The following is a 17,896-nucleotide window of genomic DNA, read 5'->3' as shown; positions in this document are numbered from 1 at the left end:
CTTAATGAACAGATGCTGGTTTTTTGGACAATCTTCATTAATAGAAAATGCCTAGAAAAAAGTTCCAGGTAATAAAATCAGCAAGATTAAATTTATAAATTTTTTTCTACAAGTCCACCTCCACAACTAATTCCACTATGACAACACATATTCTCCCTTCAAAATGAGCAGCATGGGATCAGCAAATAGACTTTGAACCCTGGGACGTATTAGACGATGGTATAATTTCCACTAGCAAACTATAAATTCAAACCATTTGACCTTGGAACTATTAATTAAATTAAATATAAAGTAATCCCCTACTTATATAGAACTTACTACAAAACTTAAAGCAAAACATCAGAGACAGTATTTGAAAAACATGAATGCGTATCATGACAATGAATTTTTTGTAGCATTCAATTTTAAAAACTCAACATATGTTAAAACAATTTGAAAGACTACTACCAAAATATTAACAGAGATTTTCCTTAGGTAGTAGAATTACTGGTGATTTATTTTTGCTTATCTGTGCTTTATAAATTTTCAAAATAAAAAACTAAGCTTCTTGCAAAAATGTTTAAAACAACTTACGCTAGAACCATGTTGTAATCTGAGTGGTTGAACATATATCCTCCAACAACCCACATAATGTTTCCATTGACCACAGCTTTATGAGATGCTCTGGGGAGCTTTAAGTTAGAATATTCCTCTCGAGTCCAAAATGACTGGTTAGCTGGTACAGGAACTGAACATCCAGGACCTAATAAAAACATAATGAATTAGTTTCACAAAATACAGCTTTAAAGCTTACTGCATTTCAAGTTTTCATCATCTAAATGTAACAAATATTTAAATAATAGTCTTTCCTTTACCTTTTAAATATCAGACAAATCCTTTAATTTGTTATTTTAATTTATTCAGGGCATTGACCAAGGGTAAATCACATACTTTCTAATGATGACTTGACTATATCCAGGTTAGAGTTTTTTTGGTAATGAAATACCTGCTTAAGCAACTCTCAGGAGAAAGCCCAGATAAATAAATAATTAATTCACATGAAAAATCTTAAGGATAAAATATATAGTTATCCCTCAATATCCACAGGGGATTGGTTCCAGGACCCCCTTGGTACCAAAATCCACAGATGCTCAAAGTCCCTAATTTAAACTAGTAGTGTAGCACTTGCATATAACCTACACACATCCTGCCATATACTCTAACTCACGTCTAGATTACTTATAAATAACACAATGTAAATGCTATGTAAATGGTTTTCATATGTGTATCTTTTATTTGTGTTATCTTTTTTTTTGAGACGGAATCTCACTCACTCTGTTACCCATGTTGGAGTGCAGTGGTATGATCTCAGCCCACTGCAACCTCCGCCTCGAGGGTTTAAGATATTTTCCTGCCTCAGCTTCCTGAGTAGCTGGGATTACAGGTGCCTGCCACCATGCCCAGCTAAATTTTTGTATTTTTTAGTAGAGACAGGGTTTCACCATGTTGGCCAAGCTGGTCTCGAACTCCTGACCTCAGGTGAGCTGCCTGCCTTGGCCTCCCAAAGTGCTGGGATTATAGGCGTGAGCCACCATGCCCAGCCTGTATTATCTTTTATTGTGTTTTTTTCTGAATATTTTCTACACACGGTTGTTTGAAATTGCAGATGCAGAATTTGTGGGTATGGACGAATAAGTGTGATAACTAGACCTGGGAGCAATCATACAAACTATCCATATTCTGGTAAATCAAGAAACTTAAACAAACTGAAGAGACAGGCTCCATTCTTGGGAGGTTTGGCTTCTGCTGCAATATTTGCACAATGGTAGATACTGAAATGCTTCAATTATTAACTCTACAATGTCAGCCAAACCCAACAAACTAAATTTAAACAAGCATATTTCCTTTCAAAATAAAAAGGTTCTGAGGAAGGGGTAAGTTTACAAGGAAAATTACCAAATTAATAACAGTTATTATCACTCATCCCTTAAAGAATTCCCTAAAGCTTCTTTAATTATTTCTGTAGATAATACTATTCGCTAACTCCTTTTAAGATTCCAATATATAACTGATTCCAATTTTCTCTGAACTTAGAGTGTGTTTCTGAGGAAATATCATTATTGTCAGCTCTTGTCCGATCTCCCAGCTTGGCTCTCTGCTACATCCTTTTATGATCGAGTCCAAGTTCTTCAACTTTCACAAACAGGTTACAAAAAACGGCCTACCCTCCATAATTCTAGAGACCACAACCACACATCTATGAAATTGAAATTCATAAGCAGCTGTATAGAGTGATGTTTCAAGCTTAAATGCTACCTGGTATTTGATTAATATAAACTATATAGGTGCTAAGAATAAAGTCAATCTATTTATTTAGCTGGGAATGTTCTATAAATAGAAGAAAAAATAAAAATGAAAGAAGCTCCTACCCTGCCAGCCTGAGAAGCAGGAGCATCCTCTGATATCACTTGAATTGCAGATGCCTCGACGAGGAGAACCACAGTTGTCTGTACAGTAAGGAATGTCACATGCTTCACCTTTCCAGTTTTCAGAACATTCACATTCAACAGTATTGCTGTTATTACTGATCTTACACTCTCCTCGGCCTGAGCAGTTATTCGGACACATGTCAAAACTGTGAAAATAGCAGGGAAAATTACATTAACAGAACACAACACAACACTTCGATTAACTTAGCAGAACTTTCTCCCACACAGGTTTAAGAATCTCACTGTCTCAGTTCATTCACAAGCATAACTTCAGTACTTAAAAGATTCAGTCCAAATGGGTTTGCTCAACACTGCATAGCTAGAGCCTGAGGTACAAGTAATGAAATCAAATCAACCCTGCTGGATTCTCATAATAAGAGGATAAGAATAAATAACTCATAAAGTCAAAGAAATTACAAGAAGGGAGGAGATTTTTGCAGAACTGTCAGCTCCTCAAGGGTGGGAGGATTATCCTATTCTTCTTAGTAGCCTGCTAATGATAAGCTTTACAGAATTGCTGAGTTCATGGTTGCAAGTTTGGAAAGGAAAAGAATAAAACACACTGCCAACAATAAACCACCATCCTCATGGTACATATTCCTCTGTATAGTCTCTGAAAATTTGTATATAATAGAATTTAAGGTTACTGCCCAGATTGGTATATTTAAAATTCCTTAGTAATTTTATCTACTCATTTCAGACGGAAGAAGGCAGGCTACTTTAACTTAATGTAAGAATTGAACTATGGCCAGGTGCAGTGGCTCACAACTATAATCTCAACACTTTGGGAGGCAGAGGCAGAAGAATCACGGTCAGGAGTTCGAGACCAGCCTGGCCAACATGGTGAAACCCCATCTTTACTAAATATACAAAAAATTATCTGGGCATAGTGGCGGGTGCCTGTAATCCCAGTTACTCAGGAGGCTGAGGCAGGAGAATTGCTTGAACCCAGGAGGTGGAGGTTGCAGTGAGCCGAGATCGTGCCACTGCACTCCAACCCAGATGACAGTTAGACTCTGTCTCAAAAAACAAAAAAAGAATTGAACTATAATGCATCCCATAATAACATAAGATACTTGTACTGACAGTGCTTTGAAACAATGTAATTCAGAATTTAAAAGAGGGGGATAAATGAGCTATCAAAGTACTTTAATGATATAGATTTCTCCTACTATTGAGTACATGACAACTACTAATATTTGTTGAGCTGTACTTTGTAAAATTCCAATGTTTTTGTCCATTAGCAGAAAAGTCCCCCTCTTCTACGAGAAGTTCAACAGCAGCAACACCTGGGTTTAAATTGTGTTCCCATCATTTACTTTGACAATCTACTTAACCTTTTCCTGTCAGTTTCCTCAATTATAAATGAGTAGAAAAACAGAGCCCAGACCTCAATGAATTTATAGAAAAATTTTAAATGAGAAAATCCATGTAAACTGCCTGATGCTACGCCTGGCACACTGTAAGCTCTCAATCTATGTTAGCCATTATTGTTGTTAAAACATAGTAGATAGTCTCCTGAATGAAACCACAAATACTAGACTTAAGAATCTTACCTGTAAGTAATATTAAATCCAGTCAAATTATAAGCAGCATCACTAAAAAAATGCAGCAGGGCATAACCTGATGTGGCAACAACCTCAGGGACAGTCTCATTGCCATCTCTCTCAGGAACAATGAGGCCACTGAAATGAAAACACACTTCTTATAGAGGGAAGCACAAGCACAGACATGTCAAATTGTAGCAGACACAAATTTAAAACAAATCCGTCCTCATAATTTAAAAACCACATCCAGGAAGAGAGGCAAATTCCTGTGATAAATACATAGTGCTACCCTACTAGTTCTGGATCCTTGAGGAACAGATCTGAATCTTTTGCTAGGCTTCCTTTATTCTGAGTTGTATTTCTAATGAGATTTGAAATCAAGGACCCTATTCTTTTTCTTATAAAACTTTTTATAGTGCTTCTTTGAAAAAATAAACTTCCACAATCACGTAAAGTTACAAATTTTATGAGTGATGAATACTACACATATATTGCTGAAAGACATGAGTTATTTTTGTTTGTTTGTTTGTTTGTTTTGAGACAGAGTTTTGCTCTTGTTGCCCGGGCTACAGTGCAGTGGCGCAATCTCAGTGCAACCTCTGTGTGCCGGGGTTCAAGCGATTCTCCTGCATCAGTCTCCTGAGTAGCTGGGATTACAGGTGCCCGCCACCATGCCCAGCTAATTTTTTTATATTTTTAGTAGAGACAGCGTTTCATCATGTAGGTCAGGCTGGTCTCGAACTCCTGACCTCAGGTGATCCACCCACCTCGGCCTCCCAAAATGTAGAGATTACGGGCGTGAGCCACAGCGCCCAAGATATTTTATATAAAATATTTATATAAGAATATGAAGAAGCTAAACAAACACCCATAACTCCAACACTGTTAGCATTCTAATGCATTTTCTTAGCCTAATTGATGTTATTTACATTGTATATTCTATTTTACAAATAAAACATATGCATTTTCTATATCATTAAAAGCTCCCTAGGTTCTCCTTAGGACCTCACTCACAACCCAGCACATAATAGATTCTAAATGTTTGTTGTGTGACTGGTATAAAACAAACAAACAAACAAACAAAAACACTGAGTAAAAAGGTCTAAATGATGCCTTTAAGACTCTAGAGCCATAATACCAACTTGCTTTCCAGAAGAGATATGTAACTTGAAATCATATAAATACAGAATGAAGGGTCCATCCCACTTCACTCTGCCAACAGCAAGGACTACTAGGTTCTATTTTAATTTTGCTAATTTAATAAGTAAAAAGAAATTTTTAAATTGTGGTTCTGAGTTCTTTTTACTCCTGAGGTTAATCGTTTTTCTTATGTCTACCTGCTGTTGCATTTCTTCATATGTCCATGATTTTTGCCTCATTATTGATTCGCGACCACCACCACTACCATCATATTTGGTAAAAGCCAAGATCCTTGTCAAGCCCTACGCAATCTGTCCCAGACATACAACCTCATGCTCATTCACTCTGACCTAGCAATTCTATTTCTTTGTAGAAAAAATACTTGCTCATGTACACAATGACCAATATACAAGAATCCTAACCACAGCACTGTTCAGATGGCAACAGGTTGGAACCCATCTAAATGCTCATGCCCAGAAATCTGACTGCATAAGTCACTGCATATTACATAGGTCTGCGGGACTAAAAAGCGGCTCATCAGGCATTCTGATAAGGGCATAGGGGAGAAGCAAGCTGCAAAACAATGGGCCTAGTACATGTGTACACTTACATGTACCTATATAAATGCATACAAAAATGACTGGAAGAGTCCATAAGCAAGGAATCAAAATGAAGAGGCAAAGGGATTTTCATTTCTTTTGTTTTGCTTTGTTTTGTTTTGAGACAAGGTCTTACTCTGTCGCCCAAGCTAGAGTGCAGTGGCACGATTACAGTTCACTGCAGTCTTGACCTCCTGAGCTCAAGCAATCCTCCCACCTCAGCCTCCTGAGTGACTGGGACTACAGGCACACACCACCATGGCTGGTTAATTTTGAAAATTTTTTGTACAGATGAGGTCTCACCCTGTTGCCCAGGTTGGTCTCGAACTCCTGGGATCAAGTAATCCTCCTGCCTCGGCCTCACGAAGTGTTGCGGTTACAGGCCTGAGCCACTGTGCCTGGCCCTTTATTCAATATATATATATATTTTTTCTTGAGACAGAGTCTCCCTCTGTCACCCAGACTGGAGCACAGTGGCGCAATCTCGGCTCATCGCAACCTCCACCTCCCTGGTTCAAGCAATTCCCCTGCCTCAGTCTCCTGAGTAGCTAGGATTACAGGCATACACCACCAAGCCCAGATGATTTTTTTTTTTTTGTATTTTTAGTAGAGATGGGGTTTCACCATGTTGGCCAGACTGGTCTTGAACTCCTGACCTCAGGCAATCCGCCCATCTTGGCTTCCCAAAGTGCTGGGATTACAGGTGTGAGCCACCACGCCTGGCCCTTCAATTTTTAATATGAAGACAGAACTCTAGGAACTCTGAAACTCTGGTGCTCCAGGAGTACAAAATACTGATGCATTTTCTACTATGTATTCAACTAATAAATATTTACTACCTGTGAGACACTGTTCTAGGTACCAGGAATACAACAGTGAATAAGACTATGTCCCTGCCTTCATGTAGTTCACATTAGAAAAACAACAAATAAGCCCAGATACTCCCCACATACATAATGCCAGGTAGAGACAAACGCTATGAAGGGAAGGAGAGCAGAGGGAAAGAATAGAAGGTGCTACTTTAGAAAGGGTGAAAGGAAGGCCTCTTGGAAGAGGTGACATTTGACTGGAGATGTAAATGAAGGATTAACCATCATCATGCTTTCACTGGTTATATACACCAGAATCCCTTGAAATGCTGAAGGAATAAGTACTGACAAGACCAGGGCCACCTGGAAACAGGTATGTCAAAAGCAATCTTCAGCTGGATGCAGTGGCTCACACCTGTAATCCCAACACTTTGGAGAGGCCAAGGCAGGAGGACTGCTCGAGCCCAGGAGTTCAAGACCAGCCTGGGCAACATTGTGAGACTCCATCTCCACAAAAAAAAAAAAAAAAAAAAAAAAAAAATTAGCTGGGCATAGTGTTGCATTCTTGTGGTCCCAGCTACTAGGGAGGCTGAGGTGGGAGCATCTCTTGAGCCCAGGAGGTTGAGGCTGCAGTGAGCTACGTTCCTGCCTCTACACTCCAGCCTGGGGGAGAAAGAAAAGGAAAAGGGAAGGGGAAGAGGAAGGGGAAGGGGAAGGGAAGGAAAAGGGGAAGGGGAAGTGGGAAGAAGAAGGGGAAAGGGGAAAAGGAAAGGGGGAAGGGGAAGGGTTCCTCTAGATCACACAGTCTAACAACTTTCTTTAAAAAGCACACACCAGCACATAACTTTCTTTAAAAAAGAAAAAAAAAACTCTAAAAGGAATAATGTTCTTTTGAAGAATTTTCTCAATCACTCTCTCTGCTCTACCGCTGCTACCACTGTTTATCAAATATACCATCCAGGTGAACCACAGAGTGATGTACCCCTGCTTGGCTCATGTTCCTACAAGGCTCCTGATAAGCTGATTCAAAGTGCCTGGCATACAACAAGAGCTCCATGAATTCTGATTAACAAACACAGTAACAAGTGAATCCCCAACAAGTACTATTATGATAACATCACACTTAGTTTTTGGGCCTGTGTTAAAGTTTGGGATGCTTCTTGCTACAAGTTACGTTTCAAATGCTGGCATAAAGATACACACTCCAACACTTGGCCAATGCCACTTTAAATGTTCAGCACAGCCATCCACCCTGCTCTTTGGCCTTGTAAGTGAACCTTTAAAACCCAGAAAATGGCCTTGGTTCTCGGTTCAAAGATACGTCAGAGAGATTTCTAAGCCAAAGCGGGTAGAAAAACACGAGGACACAACAGTCACCTGATCTCCTGTCCTTGTGTACTGTTTGCTCCCTGTTAACTCCCTCACCCACACAGGACATCAGCCAGACAAGTCCCACGTGAGAAACACAAAAAATATTTGTTGAACTGATTTCTTTTTAAAGTAAAGGAAATAAAACGTTTGAGACAAAGAAATTTAGAAAGCCAGTTGCAGGTGGTTTCCTAAGAGGATATGCATTTTAGAAAAATATACAGTCATACACCACATAATGACACTTGGTCAACAACGGACCACATATATGACAGAGGTTGTATAAGATTACAATACTGTATTTTTTCTGTACCTTTCCATGTATAGATATGTTTAAATATACAAATACCATTGGGTTACAATTACCTACAGTATTCAGTACAGTAAGATGCTGTACAGATTCGTGGCCTAGGTACAATAGGCTGTACCATATCAGCAGGATGTACAGTAGGCTATACCATCTATTGGTGTAAATACACCCTATGATGTTTACACAATGATGAAATCATCTAATAACACATTTCTCAAAACGTATTCCTGTTGCCAAGTGACACATGACTGTATTTTAAAATCCTCTATCAAGTAAAAGGAAGAAAATTAGAGACAGTTTTGAATTCCCATGTGGCCAAAAACATAACAAACAACACAGCTACTTGTTGCTAATCAAAAGTAAAACACCCTAACAATTCAGAACACTCCATATATTTGGTGTTAAATTGCTTCTGTTTAACTACTAATGTAAATGTACTTATTGAAAAAAGTATATATAATAAGTGTGTTCCTGATTTCTCCACAGGTAGCCACTGTTCATTTTATGTGTACTGTTCCAAAAAGTTTCCCTCACTCATGATGCACATACATATACACACACAGTTATATCTGAATTCAACAAATAACTCCTGAAGGCCTATGCAATGGGCACTACACAAGGAACGTGATGGATGTTATTCCTGATTTAAATTTTTCACAGAAATAGTTTCATTCAATATATTACTTTCAAAATATCTTGTAATGATAAACTTCACCACCACCAGAAGGAGCAGGTGAACTTAATAGAACTATCACAATTTTACAGATCAGGAAACTGAAGAGAGAAGTCACGTACTATGCCTAGAAACTTACTCAGGGCTACAGAAATCAAGTTAGCACTAACACACAAGTGATGGTGGGACTCAAGAACTAGTATTTTTTCCATAAAATAAATGTGTTAAGTGATAATAAAGGTGAACCCAGTAAGAATGCAATCCAGAAGATATGTTTAAATTTAGAATCAAACAATGATGAAAGAACGCTTATATGACTGAGCTTACCTAAATGCAGCAACTAGCGGTGCATAAATTGAGTCCCCATCATAAACGTATAAATGGTCCCAACTACACTCTGTAGCAAAATGATTGAAACGAAGTCTCATTATTCTATTTGGCCTGAAAAGAATTAAAAAAAGGAATTTATAATAAAATTATCGTAACTATCAGACATTTGAGAATACAAAAATTCAGATTTTTAAATTAATAATATGTAACACAGTCTAACAACTGCCCCATCAGTACTCCTTCATTTGTCAAAGATTTATTTAGTACTCTCCATGTGCAAGACTACTAAACATGCAATGGGAAACAAAATTGATGTGGTCCATGATTCTGGGCCTTACAGTCCATTCAGTGGCCACTCTTTAATGGCCTCTGAACCAACCAATTAGCCTTACCATTTCTGCACTTCCTTATTCAACTTCAGATTCCACACTACGTCATTTCATAAACATGCCTGCCAATCCTCTAAATTTGCCAGCCCCTCTGATTTTTCATGACACTGGCTGGCAAAAGCTCTGTTCTACAGGAAACCAGTTATCTGCTCTAAGATTGAATCAGGAAAAAAAAAAAGAGGGGGGGCGGTGGAGGTAAAACAAACAAACAAAAAAAAACAAACCTAAGCTGTATTGGAGAAAGCCATACCTCTATACCACACCACTGGGTAGATTGGTTTTGGCATTGGTCTCTGCTCTCCAACTGCAAATGGCACTTAGATTCTGCCAGCAATCCTACCAATTCTCTCTCACTCTCCACAACTGCTACTCTCAACGACTATTTCAAATCACCCAGTCCCACCTCCCTGCTTATGCTCAGCAACCAGACAAAAAACCCTTAAATTCCTATTTTCCAAAATTCTATACCTATCTGCCTCTCTTTCTGTTTCTCAAATATTTTACATCTCCCTCTCATCTGGAACTTTCGCATCCACATTTAAATCTCCTTAAGTATCACATATTTTACAAAAATAAAAACAAGCCGGGCGCGGTGGCTCACGCCTGTAATCCCAGCACTTTGGGAGGCCAAGGTGGGCGGATCACGAGGTCAGGAGATTGAGACCATCCTGGCTAACACAGTGAAACCCCGTCTCCACTAAAAAAGACAAAAAAATTAGCCAGGCGTGGTGTTGGTTACCTGTAGTCCCAGCTACTCGGGAGGTTGAGGCAGGAGAATGGCGTGAACCCAGGAGGCGGAGCTTGCAGTGAGCCGAGATCACGCCACTGCATTCCAGCCTGGGCAACAGAGCGAGACTCCGTTTCAAAAATTAAAAAAATTAAAAAAATAAAAATAAAAATAAAAACAAAAAGCCTCAAATCCCGACTCTCCCTCTACCAAATACCTGCCCTACCATTTCTCCTCCTAATAAGGTAAAACTTCACAGAAAACTTTGCTTTCTCCAGTGCCTCTATCTCACTCACCCCTTCACTCTCTAGCCTGGCTTCAGTCCAACACTCCACTCAGAAAGCTCTGGGAATATCAACATCATTATATCCTGCTGATGCCTAATTCTATTTCTCCAGTTTAGACCTTTCCTCTACCCCACACTTATCTAACATCTCTAAGTTAACAACTAAATAAATACATAAACAAGTAAACTCAGATGGTGATGAATACTGTGAAGAATTATTAAAAGAAGGTGATGTGGCAGCACAAAAAGCAGTAGGGGGATAGCCCAGTAAGCTTTGGCAATATGAGAATGACAAGAGACAAGCCATGTGAAAAGCCCAGGGAGGGAACAGCATGGTCTTAAGGGAGAAAGAAGCTGACATGTCCAAGCAACATGAAGAAAATCAACATGCCTGAAACACAGCAAACAGAGAAAATCTTAAGAGATGAGAAGTGGGAGGTGGGCAAGGGGCAAAAGCAGGAGACCAATTTCAAGGCTACTGTGTGGCCCAGGAGAGAGAGGATGGTGGGTCTCCCAGTTGTAGAGATGGAGGTGAAAAGAGTCTGGTGATGGATTGGGGAGACATTCTTTTTTTTTTTTTTTTTTTTTTTTTTGAGACGGAGTCTCGCTCTGTCACCCAGGCTGGAGTGCAGTGGCTAGATCTCAGCTCACTGCAAGCTCCGCCTCCTGGGTTCACGCCATTCTTCTGCCTCAGCCTCCCGAGTAGCTGGGACTACAGGCGCCCGCCATCTCGCCCAGCTGGTTTTTTGTATTTTTTTTTTTTAGTAGAGACGGGGTTTCACCATGTTAGCCAGGATGGTCTCGATCTCCTGACCTCGTGATCCACCCGTCTCGGCCTCCCAAAGTGCTGGGATTACAGGCTTGAGCCACCGCGCCCGGCCGACATTCTAAAGGGAAAACTGACAGAACTTACTGAGAGGCTAAATGTGGGGAATAAGGAAAAGGAGGAATGAAAGTTTCTTTGCTTAGTTTTTTGCTTACGCTGAGGAGGAACCACCATTGAGAGCATATTCAGAAAAACAAGTGGAAGAGAGCATCAGGTGGTTATGAACTGATAGGACAGAGCAGAGCTCCTTAGAGCAGCACTTCTCAAAATGAAGTCTACAAAATGCTACAGTCCTGAGACCCTTATGGGAAGTCCCGGAGGTCAAAACTATATTCACAGTAAAACTAGGATAGCATATATTTTATCGCCATCCTGGCATTTACTAATGGTTCAAAGAGCAATGGTGGGTGAAACTGTGGGCATCTTAGAACAAATCAAGACAACAGCAGCAAATGGTACTAATGACCACTGCTGTTCTTCACCACCAATTGCTCACAGGAAAAAGAAAAACTGCCAGTTTCATGTAAGGATATCTTGATTAAGCAGTTTAAAACTTCTAATTTTATTAAATCCTGACCAATTAGTAGACATCTCTTTAATATTCTGACAAGATGGAAAGTAAATATAAAACACTTCTCTTGCCTAATAGAAGCACCATGGTTTTCTCAATGAAAATCACTTTTGCTACTGTTTAAGTTGCAAGCTGAATTAGCTACTTTTTTCTTACAACACCATTTACCATGCTTACTTGAAAGAACAATCAACAAATTATGGCTATTCAGAGTTGGATATCTGGCAGACATTTTCTTAAAAATTAGGAAAGCAAGCCTGTCACTTCAAAGAAAACAACTGACAGTATTTGCTGCCAAAGATAAAATACAAGCTTTCAAGTAGTAATCAGGATTTTGGAAAATTTGTTATCTGCCATACTTAGAACTTTTGAGGAGACTGATGGTGATATTAACCAATGTAATTTTTTAAATATTATGTAAGGGAATAAATATATCAACATATGGAAGATCTGCATAATTCAATGACTTGTTGTTTTCCAAATGACCTATATATCATGTTACCAAATCATGGATGGGCAAAAGATCCATTCAGTGCAAGAAAACCAATGGATTTTAATTTAACAAGTACCAGAAGTTCCTTCACATAGTTTCAGATTCCAAACTGCAATTTACTTTTAAGAAATTACTACTTGTTAAGTTTTGATATGGTATCAAAGAAGACTATATACAATTATTTTATAATACTGTACTATTAATATCTTTTTTCCTACTTCATATTTAAGTGAGGCCTCATCTTCTTGACATGCTTCAATCACAATAACATACTGCAACAAAGTGAATGCAGAAGATATGATAATTCAGCTCTTTTATCAAGCTAGATATTAAAGAGATTCGCAAAAATGTAAAACAATGTCATTCTTTTCACTACAATTTTTTAAATATAAGGTTCTTTTTCATTAAAATATCATTTGTAATAACATGTAGTGGGCTTCTAATTGTTGCTTTTAAATGAATAAATAACATTTGTTGGTTATAAGTTCTAATATGGTGAACACAGACAAACATAAACTTATTTGGGGACGGGGGCGGTGGCTCACACCTGTAATCCCAGCACTTTGTGAGGCCAAGGCAGGACGATCACTTGAGGTCAGGAGTTCGAGACCAGCCTGGCCAACATGGTGACACCCTGTCTCTACTACAAAATACAAAAACTTAGCTGGGCGTGGTGGCACATGCCTGTAATCCCAGCTACTCGGAAGGCTGATGCAGGAGAATCGCTTGAACCCGGGAGGTGGTGGTTGCAGAGAGCCAAGATCACACCACCGTACTCCAGCCTGGGCCACAGAGTGACACGCCATCTCAAAATAAATAAATAATAAACAAACTTATTTAGAATCCTCAAAGTTTAAGAGTGTAAAGAAGTCCTGAGACCAAAAAAGTTTGAGAAATACTGCTTTAAAAGTCTCCCATGAAGACAAGGAGAAAAAAAGCAACAGCTAGAGGGACACAGTGGGTCCAGAGAAGGGATCACTTAAGCAGTAACAGTTATTACAATTTTCTTATCCACAACAAAAATAGATACTTAGAAAAATAACACAATATTGTAATTTTCTAATGCTTTAAGCAAACCATTAAAAATATTTAACTGTGGCTGGGCGCAGCGGCTCACGCCTGTAATCCCAGCACTTTGGGAGGCCAAGGTGGGCGGATCACTTGAGGTCAGGAGTTCCAGACCATCCTGGTTAACATGGTGAAACCCCATCTCTACTAAAATACAAAATTAGCTGGGCGTGGTGGCACGCACCTGTAATCCCAGCTACTCAGGAGGCTGAGTCAGGAGAATCGCTTGAACTTGGGAGGTGGAGGTTGCAGTGAGCCGAGATGACGCCACTGCACTCCAGCCTGGGTGACAAGAGCAAAACGCTGTCCCATTAAAAAAAAAAAAAAAAAAAAAAAAAATATATATATATATATATATATATATATATATATATGTAACCATTTCTGAACTATTACAGTTGGAAATACACAAATTTGTGGTGTGTACAATTCATTTGCAGCATTAAATCAACATGAAACTTTTAAATTAATGAAGGCTAAGAAAAATAAAATTCACTTGTCAAATGAAAGGTTATCAAGTAAATGTTTTAAGTACTTTATGCTACAGATCATTAATTTTATTTGTGGGAAAACTAATGCCACACTGACCTCTATCCTAAAAAACAAAAACTAAGTCAGCCATTTCTACTTACTGTCCTTCAATGAGCCAGGTGCACTTCGTTTTGTATTTATAATTTCCAGGTCCATCTGTTACAAACCCAGAAGATCCAGTTAGTCTGTAATTTAAATCAAAAAAGAAACCTTAAGTCTATGATATTAATTTCATATATTTTTATATATTTTCATATATTAGTATTTTTTAATTCCTAATATAATACAAATTAAACATAATGGGCACATTAACACATACTGTAACCAGTAGAAAATGACTAGTTATATTCAGATTGCATAAATTTAGATGAAACAAATACTTATCACATACATGAAAAAAGAAGACAGCAAAATATTAAAAGCAACAGGAATGAACAAAACATACCTAAATCTTAATTTTATGTCATCCTTTTTCCTTTTGGTAAAGATGGGTCTCGCTATGTTGCCCACGCTGGTCTCAAACTCCTAGCTTCAAGAGATCCTCCCACCTCGGCTTCCCAAAGCACTAGAATTACAGGCTTAAGCCTTCACACCAGCCATAAATTTCTTTTTTTTTTTTTTTTAATTTATTTATTATTATTACACTTTAAGTTGTAGGGTACATGTGCACAACGTGCAGGTTTGTTACATATGTATACTTGTGCCATGTTGGTGTGCTGCACCCATCAACTCGTCATTTACATCAGGTATAACTCCCAATGCAATCCCTCCCCCCTCCCCCCTCCCCATGATAGGACCCGGTGTGTGATGTTCCCCTTCCCGAGTCCAAGTGATCTCATTGTTCAGTTCCCACCTATGAGTGAGAACATGCGGTGTTTGGTTTTCTGTTCTTGTGATAGTTTGCTAAGAATGATGGTTTCCAGCTGCATCCATGTCCCTACAAAGGACACAAACTCATCCTTTTTTATGGCTGCATAGTATTCCATGGTGTATATGTGCCACATTTTCTTAATCCAATCTGTCACTGACGGACATTTGGGTTGATTCCAAGTCTTTGCTATTGTGAATAGTGCTGCAATAAACATCCGTGTGCATGTGTCTTTATAGCAGCATAATTTATAATCCTTTGGGTATATACCCAGTAATGGGATGGCTGGGTCATATGGTACATCTAGTTCTAGATCCTTGAGGAATCGCCATACTGTTTTCCATAATGGTTGAACTAGTTTACAATCCCACCAACAGTGTAAAAGTGTTCCTATTTCTCCACATCCTCTCCAGCACCTGTTGTTTCCTGACTTTTGAATGATCGCCATTCTCACTGGTGTGAGATGGTATCTCATTGTGGTTTTGATTTGCATTTCTCTGATGGCCAGTGATGATGAGCATTTTTTCATGTGTCTGTTGGCTGTATGAATGTCTTCTTTTGAGAAATGTCTGTTCATATCCTTTGCCCACTTTTTGATGGGGTTGTTTGTTTTTTTCTTGTAAATTTGTTTGAGTTCTTTGTAGGTTCTAGATATTAGCCCTTTGTCAGATGAGTAGATTGCAAAAATTTTCTCCCATTCTGTAGGTTGCCTGTTCACTCTGATGGTAGTTTCTTTTGCTGTGCAGAAGCTCTTTAGTTTAATGAGATCCCATTTGTCAATTTTGGCTTTTGCTGCCGTTGCTTTTGGTGTTTTAGACATGAAGTCTTTGCCCATGCCTATGTCCTGAATGGTACTACCTAGGTTTTCCTCTAGGATTTTTATGGTATTAGGTCTAACATTTAAGTCTCTAATCCATCTTGAATTAATTTTCGTATAAGGAGTAAGGAAAGGATCCAGTTTCAGCTTTCTACTTATGGCTAGCCAATTTTCCCAGCACCATTTATTAAATAGGGAATCCTTTCCCCATTTCTTGTTTCTCTCAGGTTTGTCAAAGATCAGATGGCTGTAGATGTGTGGTATTATTTCTGAGGACTCTGTTCTGTTCCATTGGTCTATATCTCTGTTTTGGTACCAGTACCATGCTGTTTTGGTTACTGTAGCCTTGTAGTATAGTTTGAAGTCAGGTAGCGTGATGCCTCCAGCTTTGTTCTTTTGACTTAGGATTGTCTTGGAGATGCGGGCTCTTTTTTGGTTCCATATGAACTTTAAAGCAGTTTTTTCCAATTCTGTGAAGAAACTCATTGGTAGCTTGATGGGGATGGCACTGAATCTATAAATTACCTTGGGCAGTATGGCCATTTTCATGATATTGATTCTTCCTATCCATGAGCATGGTATGTTCTTCCATTTGTTTGTGTCCTCTTTTATTTCACTGAGCAGTGGTTTGTAGTTCTCCTTGAAGAGGTCCTTTACATCCCTTGTAAGTTGGATTCCTAGGTATTTTATTGCCTTTGAAGCAATTGTGAATGGAAGTTCATTCCTGATTTGGCTCTGTTTGTCTGTTACTGGTGTATAAGAATGCTTGTGATTTTTGCACATTAATTTTGTATCCTGAGACTTTGCTGAAGTTGCTTATCAGCTTAAGGAGATTTTGGGCTGAGACAATGGGGTTTTCTAAATATACAATCATGTCATCTGCAAACAGGGACAATTTGACTTCTTCTTTTCCTAACTGAATCCCCTTGATTTCTTTCTCTTGCCTGATTGCCCTAGCCAGAACTTCCAACACTATGTTGAATAGGAGTGGTGAGAGAGGGCATCCCTGTCTTGTGCCAGTTTTCAAAGGGAATTTTTCCAGTTTTTGCCCATTCAGTATGATATTGGCTGTGGGTTTGTCATAAATAGCTCTTATTATTTTGAGGTACGTTCCATCAATACCGAATTTATTGAGCGTTTTTAGCATGAAGGGCTGTTGAATTTTGTCAAAAGCCTTTTCTGCATCTATTGAGATAATCATGTGGTTCTTGTCTTTGGTTCTGTTTATATGCTGGATTATGTTTATTGATTTGCGAATGTTGAACCAGCCTTGCATCCCAGGGATGAAGCCCACTTGATCATGGTGGATAAGCTTTTTGATGTGTTGCTGAATCCGGTTTGCCAGTATTTTATTGAGGATTTTTGCATCGATGTTCATCAGGGATATTGGTCTAAAATTCTCTTTTTTTGTTGTGTCTCTGCCAGGCTTTGGTATCAGGATGATGTTGGCCTCATAAAATGAGTTAGGGAGGATTCCCTCTTTTTCTATTGATTGGAATAGTTTCAGAAGGAATGGTACCAACTCCTCCTTGTACCTCTGGTAGAATTCAGCTGTGAATCCATCTGGTCCTGGACTTTTTTTGGTTGGTAGGCTATTAATTATTGCCTCAATTTCAGAGCCTGCTATTGGTCTATTCAGGGATTCAACTTCTTCCTGGTTTAGTCTTGGAAGAGTGTAAGTGTCCAGGAAATTATCCATTTCTTCTAGATTTTCCAGTTTATTTGCGTAGAGGTGTTTATAGTATTCTCTGATGGTAGTTTGTATTTCTGTGGGGTCGGTGGTGATATCCCCTTTATCATTTTTAATTGCGTCGATTTGATTCTTCTCTCTTTTCTTCTTTATTAGTCTTGCTAGTGGTCTGTCAATTTTGTTGATCTTTTCAAAAAACCAACTCCTGGATTCATTGATTTTTTGGAGGGTTTTTTGTGTCTCTATCTCCTTCAGTTCTGCTCTGATCTTAGTTATTTCTTGCCTTCTGCTAGCTTTCGAATGTGTTTGCTCTTGCTTCTCTAGTTCTTTTAATTGCGATGTTGGAGTGTCAATTTTAGATCTTTCCTGCTTTCTCTTGTGGGCAT

The 17,896-nt window shown here is 38.7% G+C and overlaps 1 protein-coding gene across 4 annotated transcripts in view; it reads right to left on the bottom strand.

The window, feature by feature from the left end:
• ATRN (attractin) overlaps positions 1–17,896 on the bottom strand; it is a 189,946-nt gene that overhangs the window by 115,254 nt on the left and 56,796 nt on the right. For all 4 annotated transcript variants that reach the window (XM_073007331.1, XM_073007334.1, XM_073007336.1 and 1 more), the window contains exons 2-6: positions 14,237–14,320; positions 9,242–9,355; positions 4,025–4,153; positions 2,409–2,614; positions 574–742 (exon numbers count right to left, since the gene is read on the bottom strand). In XM_073007331.1, the coding sequence (XP_072863432.1) occupies positions 574–742; positions 2,409–2,614; positions 4,025–4,153; positions 9,242–9,355; positions 14,237–14,320 (702 nt within the window). The remainder of the gene's footprint in view (positions 1–573; positions 743–2,408; positions 2,615–4,024; positions 4,154–9,241; positions 9,356–14,236; positions 14,321–17,896) is intronic.

The sequence above is a fragment of the Chlorocebus sabaeus genome, chromosome 2 (genome assembly GCF_047675955.1).
Source record: "Chlorocebus sabaeus isolate Y175 chromosome 2, mChlSab1.0.hap1, whole genome shotgun sequence".
Lineage (NCBI taxonomy): Eukaryota > Metazoa > Chordata > Mammalia > Primates > Cercopithecidae > Chlorocebus > Chlorocebus sabaeus.
The sequence above is the reverse complement of the archived record's forward strand: the minus strand, read 5'-3'. Positions and strand labels throughout refer to the sequence as shown.